This window comes from Eurypyga helias, unplaced genomic scaffold (genome assembly GCF_000690775.1).
Source record: "Eurypyga helias isolate BGI_N326 unplaced genomic scaffold, ASM69077v1 scaffold24328, whole genome shotgun sequence".
Lineage (NCBI taxonomy): Eukaryota > Metazoa > Chordata > Aves > Eurypygiformes > Eurypygidae > Eurypyga > Eurypyga helias.
The window spans coordinates 668-15,217 of NW_010265331.1; the positions used below are offsets into that span (position 1 = coordinate 668).

Sequence of the window (14,550 nt, forward strand, 5' to 3'; positions counted from 1 at the left end):
CCCCCCCCCGGGCACCAGCTCGGCCGGTCCCCCCCGCTTTCCCCCGCGGCGGCGGCTCCTCAGACGTACGGCAGGACCCCGTAGGTCAGCAGCGCCATCACGCCGGCGCTGAACAAGCCGGCCACCGGCACAGTCACGAACCACGCCAGGAAGATGTTGCGGAAAAGGCGCCAGTCGACGGCTTTCTTGGAGCGGATCCAGCCGACGGCCACCACGGAGCCCACCTTGGGAGCGCGGGGAAGAGAGAGGGAGACAAGACGTGAGGGGTAGGGCCGAGTGCCCGTAACGTGCCCAGGGGCACACCAATGCCAGTCAGCTGATACCAAGCCACGCTCCGCGACAAAGGAGCCCCTGGCAACGGTGACGGCTCTGTTCTGGTGGGGTGGCAGGAGGGTGACACTTCCAGGGTGCTTTAAGCTTTATGATCTCCTGGTTTTTTCATGGATTTTGGGGTCAGCCAAAGGAGAATAAATAGGCTTGTGGGTTTTTCTCAAGCCCCGGGACCACCCCCGAGCCCCACCGAGGCAGCCCGCCCCCTGCCCAGCGCCTGGCTCTGTCTGGAGGGGAGGGGGCAGGAATCCACTGAGTCGGGCCAGACTAAACCATGAAAACACCGGGAAAGCTGTTTTTAAGGCTCTGCTGGAGAGTGTGGCATGGGGCAGGTTGGGATAGCTAGTGTGGTTCCCATCCCACCTGCCTGTTCTCCTGCTGCTTTGGGATGTCATAGGATGCCAGAGCGGTACTGGAGTTTTATTTCTTTTTAATGGGGATTTAATAATTGTTAGAGAGGAGAACTGACACTGGGGTCATGGAATCAGAGTGGTTTGGGTTGGAAGGGACCTTAAAGCCCACCCAGTCCCACCCCCTGCCATGGGCAGGGACACCTTCCACTAGACCAGGTTGCTCCAAGCCTCATCCAGCCTGGCCTTGGACACTCCCAGGGATGGGGCATCCACAGCTTCTCTGGGCAACCTGTCCCAGTGCCTCCCCCCCCTCTCCGGGAAGAATTCCTTCCTCTGACCGACCCAGCAGCTGCTGATCCTCTGCCGCTTACAGCCTGGCATACGGCGCTGACTCCAAACAGCACCAGAGTGTGCCAACACCGCGGGCTGTAACCAGGAGAGCAGGGGCAAAGCAAGCAGCTGAGCCCACCCCGGCACAGCGATGCTCACTTAGCGGGGGACAGCGCAAGGTCAGACCCCGCACAGCTCCCTCCACCAAACTCCTCGGACCGAGCCCTCCGAGGAAAACCAACCCTTCTGGACCAGCCAGCCAAGCAGAGCACCCAGGGAGGGAATCGGAGACGTCAGCCGGATGCTGCGGGGCATGCAAACTGCACGGACATCAGGAGCGACCCCAGGCCTCCGGGGGGAACGGGCAGACCCCCAGAATATCCTTCAAAGGCACCACTACCAGGGCAGCTGGGGTTGCTGGGTTTGAAGAGAAGACACTGCGGCACGGGCAAAGCTACAATCTTTTCTTCCCTCAAGTGTCTTTTCAGGTCATAAGCTCAGGTAGAAGCCCAGTAGGTTATTTTTTTAGGAAAGAACTGGACCGAGAGAAACATTCCCAGTGAAAAATGATGCCAAATCTCCAGGAAAGTTGAACTTCCTTCTGCCCTGGCAGTGGCCCTACGTGCCGTTAACAGACACGTGTCAATCAGTGCCAAGCACATGGTAAAGCAGCAAGAAACGTGGAAGGAATATCCTGTTTTCAAGGAAAGGAAACGCCGAGACGCAGCTGGGCTCGTGCTTCCCTGAAATGCCATCCCTGCCTCCTCTTCCCGGCGTGTTTTCTTAATGGGAGTATCAGTCTCTGCCTATGGATCAGAAGACGGGCTGTTCCCTGTGTGTGGAGCCAGGGAAATGATAAATGCTGGGAGGAGGGGGAAGCAGGGAGAGATAGGCTGGGGATATGGAATCCGCATCTCTTGTTAGCACCTATTTAACGGCCAACTACTGCTTAAGGTGTCTTTTTGGGGAGTTATTTGTGGAAGACCCTGTAACTGGAGGGAATTAAGCCTCTCAAAAAGCGCCTGTAAGGAACAAGGGAAAACTAAATTTGATGTTCCAGGACTGGAAAGGCCTCGGTGTGAAGCTTGGTCCCCTAAGGAAGTCTGTTAGATAGTAACAGGAGCACCCCTGGGGGGGTCACTGTGCTATTCCCTGTTAGGGAGGTGTAAGGGTATGAATTTAGGAGGTGCCCAGCGCGGAGGAACCCCAGGCTCCTGCCTACACCAAGGTGTTAACCCGAGGAAACGGTGCCTGGGGTCTCAGCAGCTCAGCACGTCCTTGGCATCCGTCTGCCTCGCCTGCGAGGAGAAGCGTTGCTCACGGAGCCAGCCCGCGGGCTGCGCACGACGACCTGAGCGAGGCCTTCCTGACATCTCGGGGAACCACAGCGTGGTTTGGCTTGGAAGCGACCTTCAAGATCATCTCGTTCCAACCCAAAAGGTATCAGCGATGATGGCATTGGTAATCTCGTTTAAACGTTATTAAGGTTTAGTTTATTAATAGTGATTTTGATGGACTAGAGGTTAGGAGAGTGGCTAAAACTTGGGTGTAGGGACACTACACCGCCTGCGGAATTCCGGATGAGATCTACTTTGCGATTGGTTGGACACCAGTGCAGTTTGCCTTCAGTATGCTCTGCTTAAAGCAGAAATGCTTTTGGCTCTCTTGCTCCTGTGCAACGGGGCACCGCTGTAACACGCAGAACACGACAATTCCATCGTGGCAACACGCAGAGGATTTTTCAAAACCCCAAAATCGTAATAGCGAACCCGTCGCTGACAGCATGACCGCAGCAAAGTCGCTTTTCCACAGAGAAAGCATTTACCTCCTGCACTCTGATTTTCATAGGATCCCAGAGCGGTTTGGGTTGGAAGGGTCCTAAAAGCCCACCCAGTCCCACCTCCTGCCATGGGCAGGGACACCTTCCACTAGACCAGGTTGCTCCAAGCCTCATCCAGCCTGGCCTTGGACACTTCCAGGGATAGGGCATCCACAGCTTCTCTGGGCAACCTGTCCCAGTGCCTCCCCACCCCCTGCGGGAAGAACTTCTTCCTGATGTCCAATCTAAACCTCCCCACTTTCAATTTAAACCCGTTACCCCTTGTCCTGTCACTACAGGCCCTTGTAAAAAGTCCCCCCCAGCTTCCTTGTAGCCCCTTCAGGCACTGGAAGGTGCCATAAGGTCTTGTTACAGCTGAGAAATGGCTGTTTATTTCCACATCTCAGATCTTAGAATAAACAACGGGCACCGTGTGTAGGACCCAGTATGCTCATTTGCCCACCTGGGCAGCAGGAAGGCCAGGTATGTGCTCACACCAGCTTTTCAGTGCTACATCCCGCGGGAGGCTGAGCGGCTGCAGGCAGAGCAAGGCAGCTCCCGGTTCAGACTCACAAATCCCTTTGGAGGCTCAAAGTTGAGGTCTTTCCCTCTGGCCCTCTTGACTTGGAGGCTTTCAGAGGGAATTTCCTCTCCCCCCTGACTCGTGGCAAGGACAAAGGTGCAGTTCAGCCTCCCGGCACGCACCGAGCGTGGGCTGCAGGTTTAGGACAGGTCTTTCGGGCAGTGGCTGGTTCACGCAGACCGAAGCCTCTGATTTAGGACTGAATGCAACTCCTGATCAGAGAGGGCTTGACGAATTTTCCCCAGAAGCTAATGCTTTTCTTCCTTTTACCGACCTCCAGTTTGCCACCACATCTGCTCCAAGACCCGAAAACTGCTCCCCAGAGCTTCCCTGCAACCCTGCTCTCCACTGTTCAATAGCCTGCTGTCTCCCCTCGGAAAGGTCTCCTCCAGCCAACGCGTTTTCGGAACGCTGCTCCCCCCTCGCCGTCGGTTTAGCCAGCCGCTGCACCTTCAGGCAGCCGACACCCCCTCAGCAAGGCTCCCTCTTCAGCAAATGCTGATTTGCTGCGGAGCAAATGCCGGGGAACAGAACAATTCCCGCTCCCTGATGCTGGAGGCTCAGGACGAGGCTCACCCTGAACTCCTTTTCTTTTGGGTTTCTAGGGTGGAATAATTTTTCTGCTGATTTTTAGGAAGGTATTTTTGCCTCGGTGGCTGGCACCACCTTCAGAGAGGCCTTTTCCCATGGAGTATTTTATTCCTTATTCTTTATTCCCAAGGATATTTTATTCCTTCACTGGGCCCTCGAGGAAAACAAGGAATACATCTGTTCCAAGAGCTTGCGTTCTGTCCTGTTGATCCCTTAGGATCTCTCAGCTCAGGATCCCATTTTGCTGAAACACAGGGTCATTGGTAATAACCTGACATCCTGGAACAGCCTAATCCTATTGCGAAGTGGATCTTCCCATTAGGAATGACCCATCTAACAAGACACGGCAAACGACGGGGAGACTGACCACGCTGACTGCCTTTATGGAAGTTATTTTATAAGAACTGTTTTGCTCTGCCCTTAGAAAAGAGCAAGCCTTTAACGGCCTCGAGTCAACCAACACCTCCTAACACCGCCCTCTTATTAGCTTATGGTTTCCAAGCCATTTTCTTTTTAAATTCAGTCTATTTATCTGCCCCAAAGCAGTATTTTCTCTTGCACGACGGTTGGCTCATGCGCTTCGGGCACGCAACTGGGATAATCAAAGCTGTATTATTCCCCCTGGCAAATTCTTCATCACGCATTTGACACACCACCAGTGTTAAAGTTTCAGGCTAGCATTTTTAGGAGTGGATCACGTTGTTATTGTTTTTCCCCTCCCTGCTTGACTCAGAGGAACCAGAGTTCAGCCAACGCCAGGAAATCCAAACAGCCTTTCAGAGCAGCTCAGTCTTGGCTGCTTCTCAAAGAGCTCCACAGCAGAAGAAAGAAATGATTTTGCAATAGAGGAAGGCTTCCTGAAGAAATGGTTTTCGCTAGAAAAAGGCTGATTGAACCAACTCGGGGCGTTTTTGCAGGATGTGTGGATTTCATTGACTCTTTCACTGGAAACCAGGTCAATGTCACAGGCAAGGATGGCCAGCTTCTCGCCAGCCCGCCTGCCGTGCTGTGGAGCAGTGAGCCCTGAAAACCTGCCTGCCCCAGCCCCAGCTGGAAAGGCTCCAGGGTCCCCGGGGGGCAGCAGTGAATCCTACAGGATCCCGCTCTCGTAGAGCTTGGTGGTATGTCCCAGAGCAGAGGGGCTTTGCCGCTCTGGGGTCTCTGATTTCAGAGGGGCTTCCCCACACCCTGCCAGAGGGTGAGGGATACAGGCAGCTCTGCGTGTCCAAGAACTTGGGAGGCAAGGGGGAAGAAAGATGGGATATCTGACTCAAGGATTTCCTGGGGAATAAAATTCCGAATTCCCCGTACGTAAATGTCCGCACGCTCCCTGTTGCCCACAAGCAATGTAAGTTCTTCTCACACAGCTCATTATACCATACAATTAAACTCTGCTCATTACCCAGCTTGTAGCTATGCTCCAAACCGGTCTGTTTTTTTAAACAAAAGGCAACAACCTTGTTCAAAGAACTAATTCCAAGGGCCGGATTCCATATCGTAATGCACAAAAGTGAGGACACGTTGGTTTAAAAGGAGAGAGACATTAAAATATTAGCTTGATGACGTAGGAGTGTTTTCCATACAGGGGGCTCTAAGACACACGAACTACGGGTCTACGTTGGTTTAGGTCTATATTAGTTCAGTACGATCACATCAGGGCGAAAGACGTTCCAGACTTTTGTGCAGCGACTCACAAGGCCGGCTTTGCTCAGCCCTACCGGCTTCCAAAGCGGCCGTCGTCGTCACGCGGCCATCGCTCGGCCGCCGCGGCGCATCGCATAGTGAAGGCAAACTGCAACAATGGCTCTCTCTCGTGTTTTGTTACGGTTGGTCCTAGCGATGTGATTTTACTGATGGGATCACTGCAAACTCCAATACCTTGCAATGGGTGGAGCTTATGGGAATACCCACATTTGAGGCTACAAGTACCGTTAGCGCACACATTACTTCAATGCAAAATCCACTGTGAAGAAATAAAAAACAACAACAACAAAAAGACAGATGGAAAACCTGTAGTAAAAGAGTTATATGCAGGAAACCCCATGCCATGCACTTATCAAGACAGTGAAGTAGGAGTGACGAATGGTACCGCAGCCTCTGAACAAGGGAGAAACCCTGCCCGACCAGGTTCAAATGGCACCGTCGGAGGAAACCAGGTGCTTCCTTCCAATCGTCTGCTCTCCAATCGAGCTGACGTTTTCGTACGCGCCGGTTCTCTTTACCCACGGCTACGGAGTTCGCACCGTGCCCGACTTCACTGGGACAACTCCAACGCTATTTTGGTTTGGGTTTGTGGGTTTGTTTTTGGTTTTTTTTTTTGAAAGCCTGATTGTTTTCCAATGTCGCCGGCACGACTTGCGCGCCGCCGCCTAATCGTCCTCCGGGATCGGCTGCTTTCCCCTCGCCGTGCCATTATCCGCTGGCTTGAGCGGCACAGTTTTAAGACGAATAGTCCAGGCTGCCTTGACTGCAGTCGCTGGGCAAAGGCATACCTTGCAGTGTGTAGTACTGACAGGAAGTCCAACATTGGAAGCTACCACAACTGTGAACGCCGAAGCCAACTCAATAGTGAATCCACTGCGGGAAGCATAAGAAAACACTTCACAATCACTCTTTGCATCAGCTCGGACTGATACCATGCAGCGTGCCCAAGTCTTACCCGTTTCTTCTTTCGACTGTTTTATCTCCGACTGATTTTTGACATAGGAATAAGTTAAGAGAACAAGGAAGGGCTGAATAAATGGGAACGGCACAGGCTAGTCGTCTGCAGTAACCCGGCTGCACGGCTCGTCGCGTCAGGGGTTTGCACTACTCTACGTCGCGGCGAGTCACGCCTAATTAGTCATTCGGTTATCAGCATCAGCAGAGGTCGAATATGCATTAAGGATGAAAATTACTGTAATAAATACGTATGGGTTGAATAGTCTGAAGCGCACTGGGAAAGCCACTTGCCATCTCTAGTGCGCCTTCTGCCACGTTAATTAGGTCATCAGCAGAAGACACCGTTCACGTAGACCTCTACGCCTCAAACGCCTTCCGTACTGGTTTTCAGGGTTATCTTTTTTTCCTTTCTCTCCTTTTCCTCTTTTTTTTTTTTCCCCCTTTCATTTTTCAGAAGGACGGAAAAGTCGAAGCCAGGTATCATTAGAAGCAGAGCACATCCAGCAAACCGCATTACAAACAAAATACCAGGGTCACGCGCAAAGGTCACGCAGCCCTAGTGACAACTGAGCACCTACCTTGACGGTGTGATTGGCGTGAGGTCTTTACCCATGGTCTGGATAACTCTCCTACCCCAGACCCAGAGGCCCACACAGATCCCAACACCTCCGTAAAACAGCAGCCAGACGGGAGTCGACGCTTCTTGCATGACACCGCCTTGCTCGTAGATAAGCCAGAGCGCGACGAGGGGACCGATTGCGTTGCTGGAGAAAGAGAAAAACAACACCCAAGTTATAAAAACGCGGATAGTCGCCTCATTTTCTGCGTGACTTTTTCTTCACTGTGCGTGCAGCGCTGCTCTGGCGTGACCCTACAGGCCCTTTCCTCGCCTGGAAAGGCTGCAGCAGGGAACGCTCATCGCATTGTTTTGCCAGTTGTCACTTCACCACCGATAACTACAACGAAATGCTGAAAGGAATTTCACTTTTACACATTGTTTCCTGAAATGTCAGAGCCAATAACGCCTCTTTATGCCTGTTCTGGGACAAAGCCAGTATTTTCAGCACTGCATTGAAATTATCTCAAGATTTACCAATTCAGGAGTTCTGCATCTTTAAAATTCAAATATTAAATTAGCTCCTTTTTTGTAACTCATGCACAGAATTACCATCCCAGACGAGAAGACAACACTACAGTCCAGTCTGACCACCTGTTTGGAGACAGGATCAGAATGCAGCGATTCAGTCCTCTTCAAACCCTGCAGAGCTGGTTGGACTGGGTCAGAGAGGACTCCCTGGTGCTGCAGAGCTGGCGTAAGACCTTTTTGCTACCTTGCTGCTGCTCTCTAGAAAAACACTGAAAGTCGGCAGCACTAAGTCCTCACTCCTGCTGCAGGTCACCACCCAGTACTGGTGGCTGGAGCCTCCAGGGCCTGAGATGAGACTTCTGACTCTGTTTATTCTAAAAAAGCATCCAGTTTCTAGATGTGAGAGTTAGAAGAAAATATTGAAAGACGGTATCCATTTAATTTAGAGGCTCAATTTTCTTTTTTTGGCAGGTCTTTTGCTAAACTGGGTAGCTGCTTGCCCTGCTAAGCAGCATTTATCCACAACCAAAAACCCGTAGGAAGCGAGGCAGTGCTGCACTTACATCTAAATAATCATGAGAAGAGCCGAGCAAACCTGCCCAATGTCATTCAGAAAGTCTGGAAATCGAGAGGAAGCTCCCCTCTTTGTAAACCGATAAGGAGAGCGGGTCGCAGCAGGCGCCGCAGGCAGGGCTGACAGCTATGCTCGCTCTGCGGCCAGGACCGGCTAAATTTAGTTCCTGGTCTCACTCCAAAGCACACAGATGGAGTAAGGGGCAGTTTGAACGTCAAATGTTGTGCAAACCGTAACCAACGGTTAATAATTTACTTAGATCCCATCTTTACCAGATACGAGGTGCTAGGGGTTGAGCGCTAATTGCCAAGACACGAGGGTCCGCGGCGCTGCAAAGCATCTGAGCAGCACAAGACCCTCCTTCTTTCTTCTGGTCCTTGAGAAATCGAGCTCTGAACCCGGAGAAGTAGTCCTGGGGCCCAGCAACTAGGAAGGAGTTTTCCCTTGTAAACACACACAACAACGTTCAAGCCACGAGGCCAAGGAAAATACTTAAAAATACTATTTGATATAAAAAGGAGTGAATAATTCTTATGGATTTTGAGAATGATGCACAAAATAAATTAGTGAGCCAACATGGATAATAAAACCCAATGGGTTTGAAGACACTGGGTAGTACAACGAAGAATCGAACACACTTCAAATAAAGAGTGATTTCCAGCAGTAAAAATACTTTCAGATTATGGTGCGATACTGTGCCTGGGTACGCGTTCGATTTGTTGAGCTCTTGCACGAGCAAAAGGGCGGTATGTGAAAAGTCCTTGGTGCCTAAATGCAAGAATTATTTTACCTTCGAAGAACGGATTCTTGATCAAAGCATTTCTGATATTTTAAAAGTTGACCTGCAACCTCTTGGCTGGTGTTTTCAGGTGTGGATTAAATTACTTGCACATTTAAATGCCTTACTGTGCATAGAAAAAGAAAGGTAATTCACTGTACCTTCAACTGATGGGTGCAGAAGGATGGATAAAGGCAACTAAAACACTGATCAGGTGAATAAAGGGAAAACTGACCATCCCTCCTGTATGACATGGCACAACCTCCCTGTTGAAACTAACAGGTTTATCTGGAGCAAGCCCAGTCACTGATTCCCGACTGTTCGAAGAGCTAATGGATGGGTATTTGTCAGTCCTAATGTAAATGGGAAGATAGAAAAGGCTTCAAAAACTACAGCAGCAAACTATGCTCTTTTGTGACAAAATCCAGTTTTAATTATTTGCAAATGCTACACCTCTGTGAATCAACTAAGCTTAATCCTCAAAGAAAACATTATTTTCTTATTTGTGGCAATGGAAGGCAAGGCAAAACTCTGCTGCCTTACACTCAGCCTGGGAGGATCCGAGTGGCTGATGCTGCCCAACGGATCAGAAGACACTGATGCCCACAGAGGAGACGATGCCCCGTAGGAAAAGGAAGCAGAGGGATCCATACGCTCGGAAAGGCAAAAAGGTAATTAACTGCGTTTTCATTTGTGGGTACCTGCACCTCGGGTTATCTGTACCAGAGAGACGTTCCTCCTCTCCCTGTAGATCACGTTCGACGGGACTCAGACGTTCAACTCTGAGGGACAACGGCACCTCCAGCCCGAACACCAACAGCCAGCAACCCGGCCATAGTGTGCGGGCGGTGGCTCTGCTCCACTGCAGCCCGGCTCTTCAGAGGGCTCTTTCAGCTTCCGGATTTGTTCCATAGGCCCAGTCCCAGGGGCTTGCGGTATCAACAGCTCCTCTGCCACGGGGAACAGCTCTAGAAGGAGCCATTAATCACAAGACCGCCAAAAGAGCACAATGAGCCTGTCTGACTGACAGGCGGCAAAGACCAGACTGGTACCGCATACAGCAGTTCGAGACGCTACCACGAGCGCGCGCAATCAGCCGTCCTTGGGACTAGGAAGAGTTCCTTGGAAGGAGACAACCCATCCCAACAGGAGAGTAAGAAAGAAACAACACATCCAAAAGAATAAAGGGCGTTGTTAGAGATGTCTCCTCCAGCTGAGTGACTAAGCAGATGAACCACGAGGACGCTGACAAGACTGGGATGTGGCTTTCACACTATTTCCCACCCTTTCTATCTCCTCTGACTCCAGACATGACTAGCAGGAAAGCAGACCATGCGTTTGGCTAAGATTCATTTCACAAGTCTATTCTCAGGAAGCGATTTTCTCCTACTCTCCCACACAGCTCTTTCACTCGCCCGAACTACCTCTTCGTTGCGCTGCAGCTCCAAGTCTTATTCGTGGTAGTCGAGAGGGAGAAGAAAAAAGCCTGAGGTGGTCACGCAGGGGCTCTGCCCTCCCCCCATCCACATCTGTCTGCACATCAAACTGCCATTAGGTTCCTATGTGGCTGAAGTGCTTTTGAGGACGTTACCGTATTATTCAGCCCTTGGGTTTAAAAGTGAAGAATAGCTACTCCTGTCGTGGTATTGCTTTAGTTTTGTACACCTATTGCACGTTTTTCACTGAGCACATGAGGATGGCCACCACGAGTTAATTAGAGGATGAATCTGTAACACGTGATGGCATGTATCAGGAGAAGTGTGGGCAGCAGGGCAAGGGAGGGGATTCTGCTCTGTACTCTGCTCTGGGGAGACCCCACCTGGAGTGCTGCATCCAGCTGTGGAGCACCCAACATCAGGATATAGACCAGTTGGAGCGAGTCCAGAGGAGGCCACGGAGATGCTCCGAGGGCTGGAGCCCCTCTGCCATGGGGACAGGCTGGGGGAGTTGGGGGGTTCAGCCTGGAGAAGAGAAGGCTCCGGGGAGCCCTTATTGCACCTTCCAGTGCCTGAAGGGGCTACAAGGAAGCTGGGGGGGACTTTTTACAAGGGCCTGTAGTGACAGGACAAGGGGGAACGGGTTTAAATTGAAAGTGGGGAGGTTGAGATTGGGTATCAGGAAGAAGTTCTTCCTGGAGAGGGTGGTGAGGCACTGGGACAGGTTGCCCAGAGAAGCTGTGGATGCCCCAGCCCTGGAAGTGTCCAAGGCCAGGCTGGATGAGGCTTGGAGCAACCTGGTCTAGTGGAAGGTGTCCCTGCCCATGGCAGGGGGGTGGGACTGGATGATCTTTAAGGTCCCTTCCAACCCAAACCATTCTGTGATTCTTTAAGAAGCCTAACTCCTAGCTCTGTCGTGACCTGTATTCTCCACGCTCAGAGAACCTCTGGCCATGTCTGCCAGCCCTGGTTACTCGCAGGGTGCAGGGCTTGGCAGCAGGGGCGGTGCGTAGGAGCCGTTTGCCTTCTCCGGCGGCGCGACGCAGGATGAAAACCACCTACAGAAACGCTCGTACTCGCGGACGCGTGTCACCGCGGTTGAGCGAAGTGCTGCTGAGTGTTTCTGAAGGGTCTGACCCCCATGACGATTTCGCTGGCTCTCTCGGCTAACGTGCATTGGCATGACTTCTCCTTTTCTGCTCCCTTGTGCCAGTTGAGAAACTGTCTCGCACCATTTATAACGCTGTTGTGAAAGATAGCATTTGACAGTGAATCTGAACTATAAATAGAGCTGGCTTCTCCTCTCCCCTGTGAGACAGATAGTATTACTGACAAAAAACCCTCACACTCAGCTATCATGAGACTCACTTAGAAATTAGAGTTTTCCATGCACACACACACACAGAGACAGAGATTTTTAGGTACCTTTGGGTCACAAGTCCAGCCCCTTCTCTGGAAGAACAAGGACTACAACCTATTTTTTCTTTTTTAGTAAAAATTAAGGGGTTTTTTTCAGCAATGGAAGGATGCCATCAGCTGAATGTTCTATCACCAAACCCCATCTAACCTGTCATATACTTTATGAACTAGCAACATTGCTATGTCTTATTTGGGGAGAGCAGTGAGTTGCTCAAAAGAAAATCAAATGGTACTGGAATCCTACACTCTGAATAAGGTTTGTGTCACAATCCCCGATTTACAGACCCCTCGATGGCCACGTTTTGACTCTCTGCTGCATGCAAAAGCAGGTTGTGTTTTGGCCATTTTTTTCCAGTTGAGCCTAAGAAGCTTGACACATGCATTATCGTCAATTGAATGACGTGCAAAAATAGCTGTCGGAGAGACCTGCACTAGGCTTCCAATATTACAAATATAATTACAAAATCCCTGGTCGTTTGAGCATTTCCCAAACCAGGATTACACAAATGAACTTTCCGCTGGGAAAATAAATGGGATGACATTTCTGAATACGCCGCAGTTACGCCTGGAGACGTCGGGTAAGGGTGCAAGGAAGATATGCCTGTATGTACCAACAGGAAAAACCTACGTCCTAATCTCCAGAGATCTCACATCATCGAGACTTTTATCCTAGCTCCAACAATCGGAGTTTTGAAATAGCACAATAAAAGCGTGTCACAGCTGCACCCTGTGAAGTGGCAGCTCTGGGTGCATTAATGAGTCAGGAAGGCCACGTAGTCCTTCCTGCAGCTCATCGCCGCGTCCTGTCAGCGCTGGCCCTGAAACCCCAACTCCCTGCACCCCGGAGGGTTGGGTCCATCCTCCCCCTTCACCCACCAGCACCAGCTTTCCCCGGCAAGCCCAGTCGCTGCTCACAGCAGGTTGGGGAGGGGGGTTTTCACACCCATGGGACCCCCTGCTTCTTGCTGCTCTTCTCTGGCTTGCCTGCATGGCACAGCAAAGACGCCACAAACCTGCACAATTAAGTGAAGATTCAAATCTACCCGGGGCACGGGCTGCACTTTCAGGACTGCTATTAAAAAGGGAAGAAATCAGATTTCAGGCTGCTCTCAGTAATCGTAATGGACAGATGAGCTTCCTAAATATTTCAAGTGATCTTGACTGCAGCTCTCAGGGAGGAAATAAATACTCATTTTGTAATCCAGCCTTATTATAGCTCCTTTAGACTCCTTATTTAGCCTGGAGCCTGCATCCACTAAGCTCTGTGTGCAGTGAGATACTGGCACTGTTCTGGCTGTTCCCTCCTTTAATCCCATTTAGGAAGAGGGGAAAAGGTGAGTCCCACTGCTGTTTGTGTGCTCTGACTTAAAACTCCAGCAAAGTTTGTAGGGAGGTGAAAGGTGAAGTTTCCTCTCCCGGTCTTTTGGGCAAGCAGGTATTTTCCTATTTTCATTTGCATTGCTTTGCAGAACGATGAAATCCCTATCTGGTAGCAGTTCCATTTCCCTAAAAATCCGAGTGAATGTGTAGAAATCTATAAAAAATACCAAATATTTTTACTATAGCTCAGAAGTAGTTTTAAATTCTGCCTTCACCTGCAGACTCTGACAGAAATTACCCCTTTTTCCAATAATATCTAAGGATGAATACACAGGGGAAGTCCTCCACATGAAATTTAATTAGAGCAGGCACATCCAAGCAATCTAAGCAGCAGAAACTCAGCGAAACTGAGATCCCCCGCACAACCATGAAACATCTGCAAGCTGGTTGCTCCTCCCTACATCCCGGACCAGCTAAACCTTGATCTGCCTGCACCTCGGTGTGCAGAGACACGGGCAGGCGGCACGGTTTGCGGTCACCCTGCTCAGCTGGAACATCACAGCTCCTGCTGCCGTCACGATCATGAACCACCTTCCTCCACGGCTGGAATGCACAGGCACAGGGTTGAAGCCTGCTCACACAATCCAGGGCACGAGGCTCCTTCTGTCATCCTGTGAGAGCAGGAACAATGGCCTGAGGTGGAGAGGTGGGGTAGGAAGGGACAGAAGAGGAAACCCATTTACAGGAGAAGCAATCTGTATGAGAAAGGACTAAACACACTCGCAGACAGGTGTGTAGGAGCATAAGGCTCAGGCTTTTTTCACAGCATAAACAGCAGATTTTAATCAGCAAACCTCATGTTGACCTACAGCATCGTTCCCTGGGTCATCCCACTTCGACTGCAAGAACTGAAGGAATAACAAGCTCCAGAAGTAGCTTGAGTCAACAAAGCATCTTCCCCTTTGCTCGGATGGGCCGCGGGGCCGACGCACCATTTGCTCACAGCTTTCTCATTCCCAACCCAGCAGCAGGGCAGCAACAGCCACTGTTGTGCTGAGCAGAGGAGACAGCTACGGGGTTAGCAATCCTCTAGTCATTTCCAAAACAGCCTGCCCAGCTGCCCTCGCTTTTGGGAATTACCTAATTCAGGCATGCTTTCGGACTTTGAAAAGCAACATAAACATTCCAAGGACTCTGCTGCTACCTGGATTTATACAGGTAGGCTGCTGTGGCTGCAACGCTGAGCTCCGGATCATCACAATTCCTGCT

General features: G+C 50.7%; 1 protein-coding gene across 1 annotated transcript in view; it reads right to left on the bottom strand.

Moving 5' to 3' along the window:
- Positions 1-59: 59 nt before the first annotated feature.
- The window catches only part of SLC20A2 (solute carrier family 20 (phosphate transporter), member 2), a 30,902-nt gene continuing 16,411 nt past the window's right edge, over positions 60-14,550 (bottom strand). Inside the window, exons 8-10 of the mRNA XM_010156711.1 lie at positions 7,246-7,431; positions 6,499-6,583; positions 60-224 (exon numbers count right to left, since the gene is read on the bottom strand). Of these exons, the coding sequence (XP_010155013.1) occupies positions 60-224; positions 6,499-6,583; positions 7,246-7,431 (436 nt within the window). The remainder of the gene's footprint in view (positions 225-6,498; positions 6,584-7,245; positions 7,432-14,550) is intronic.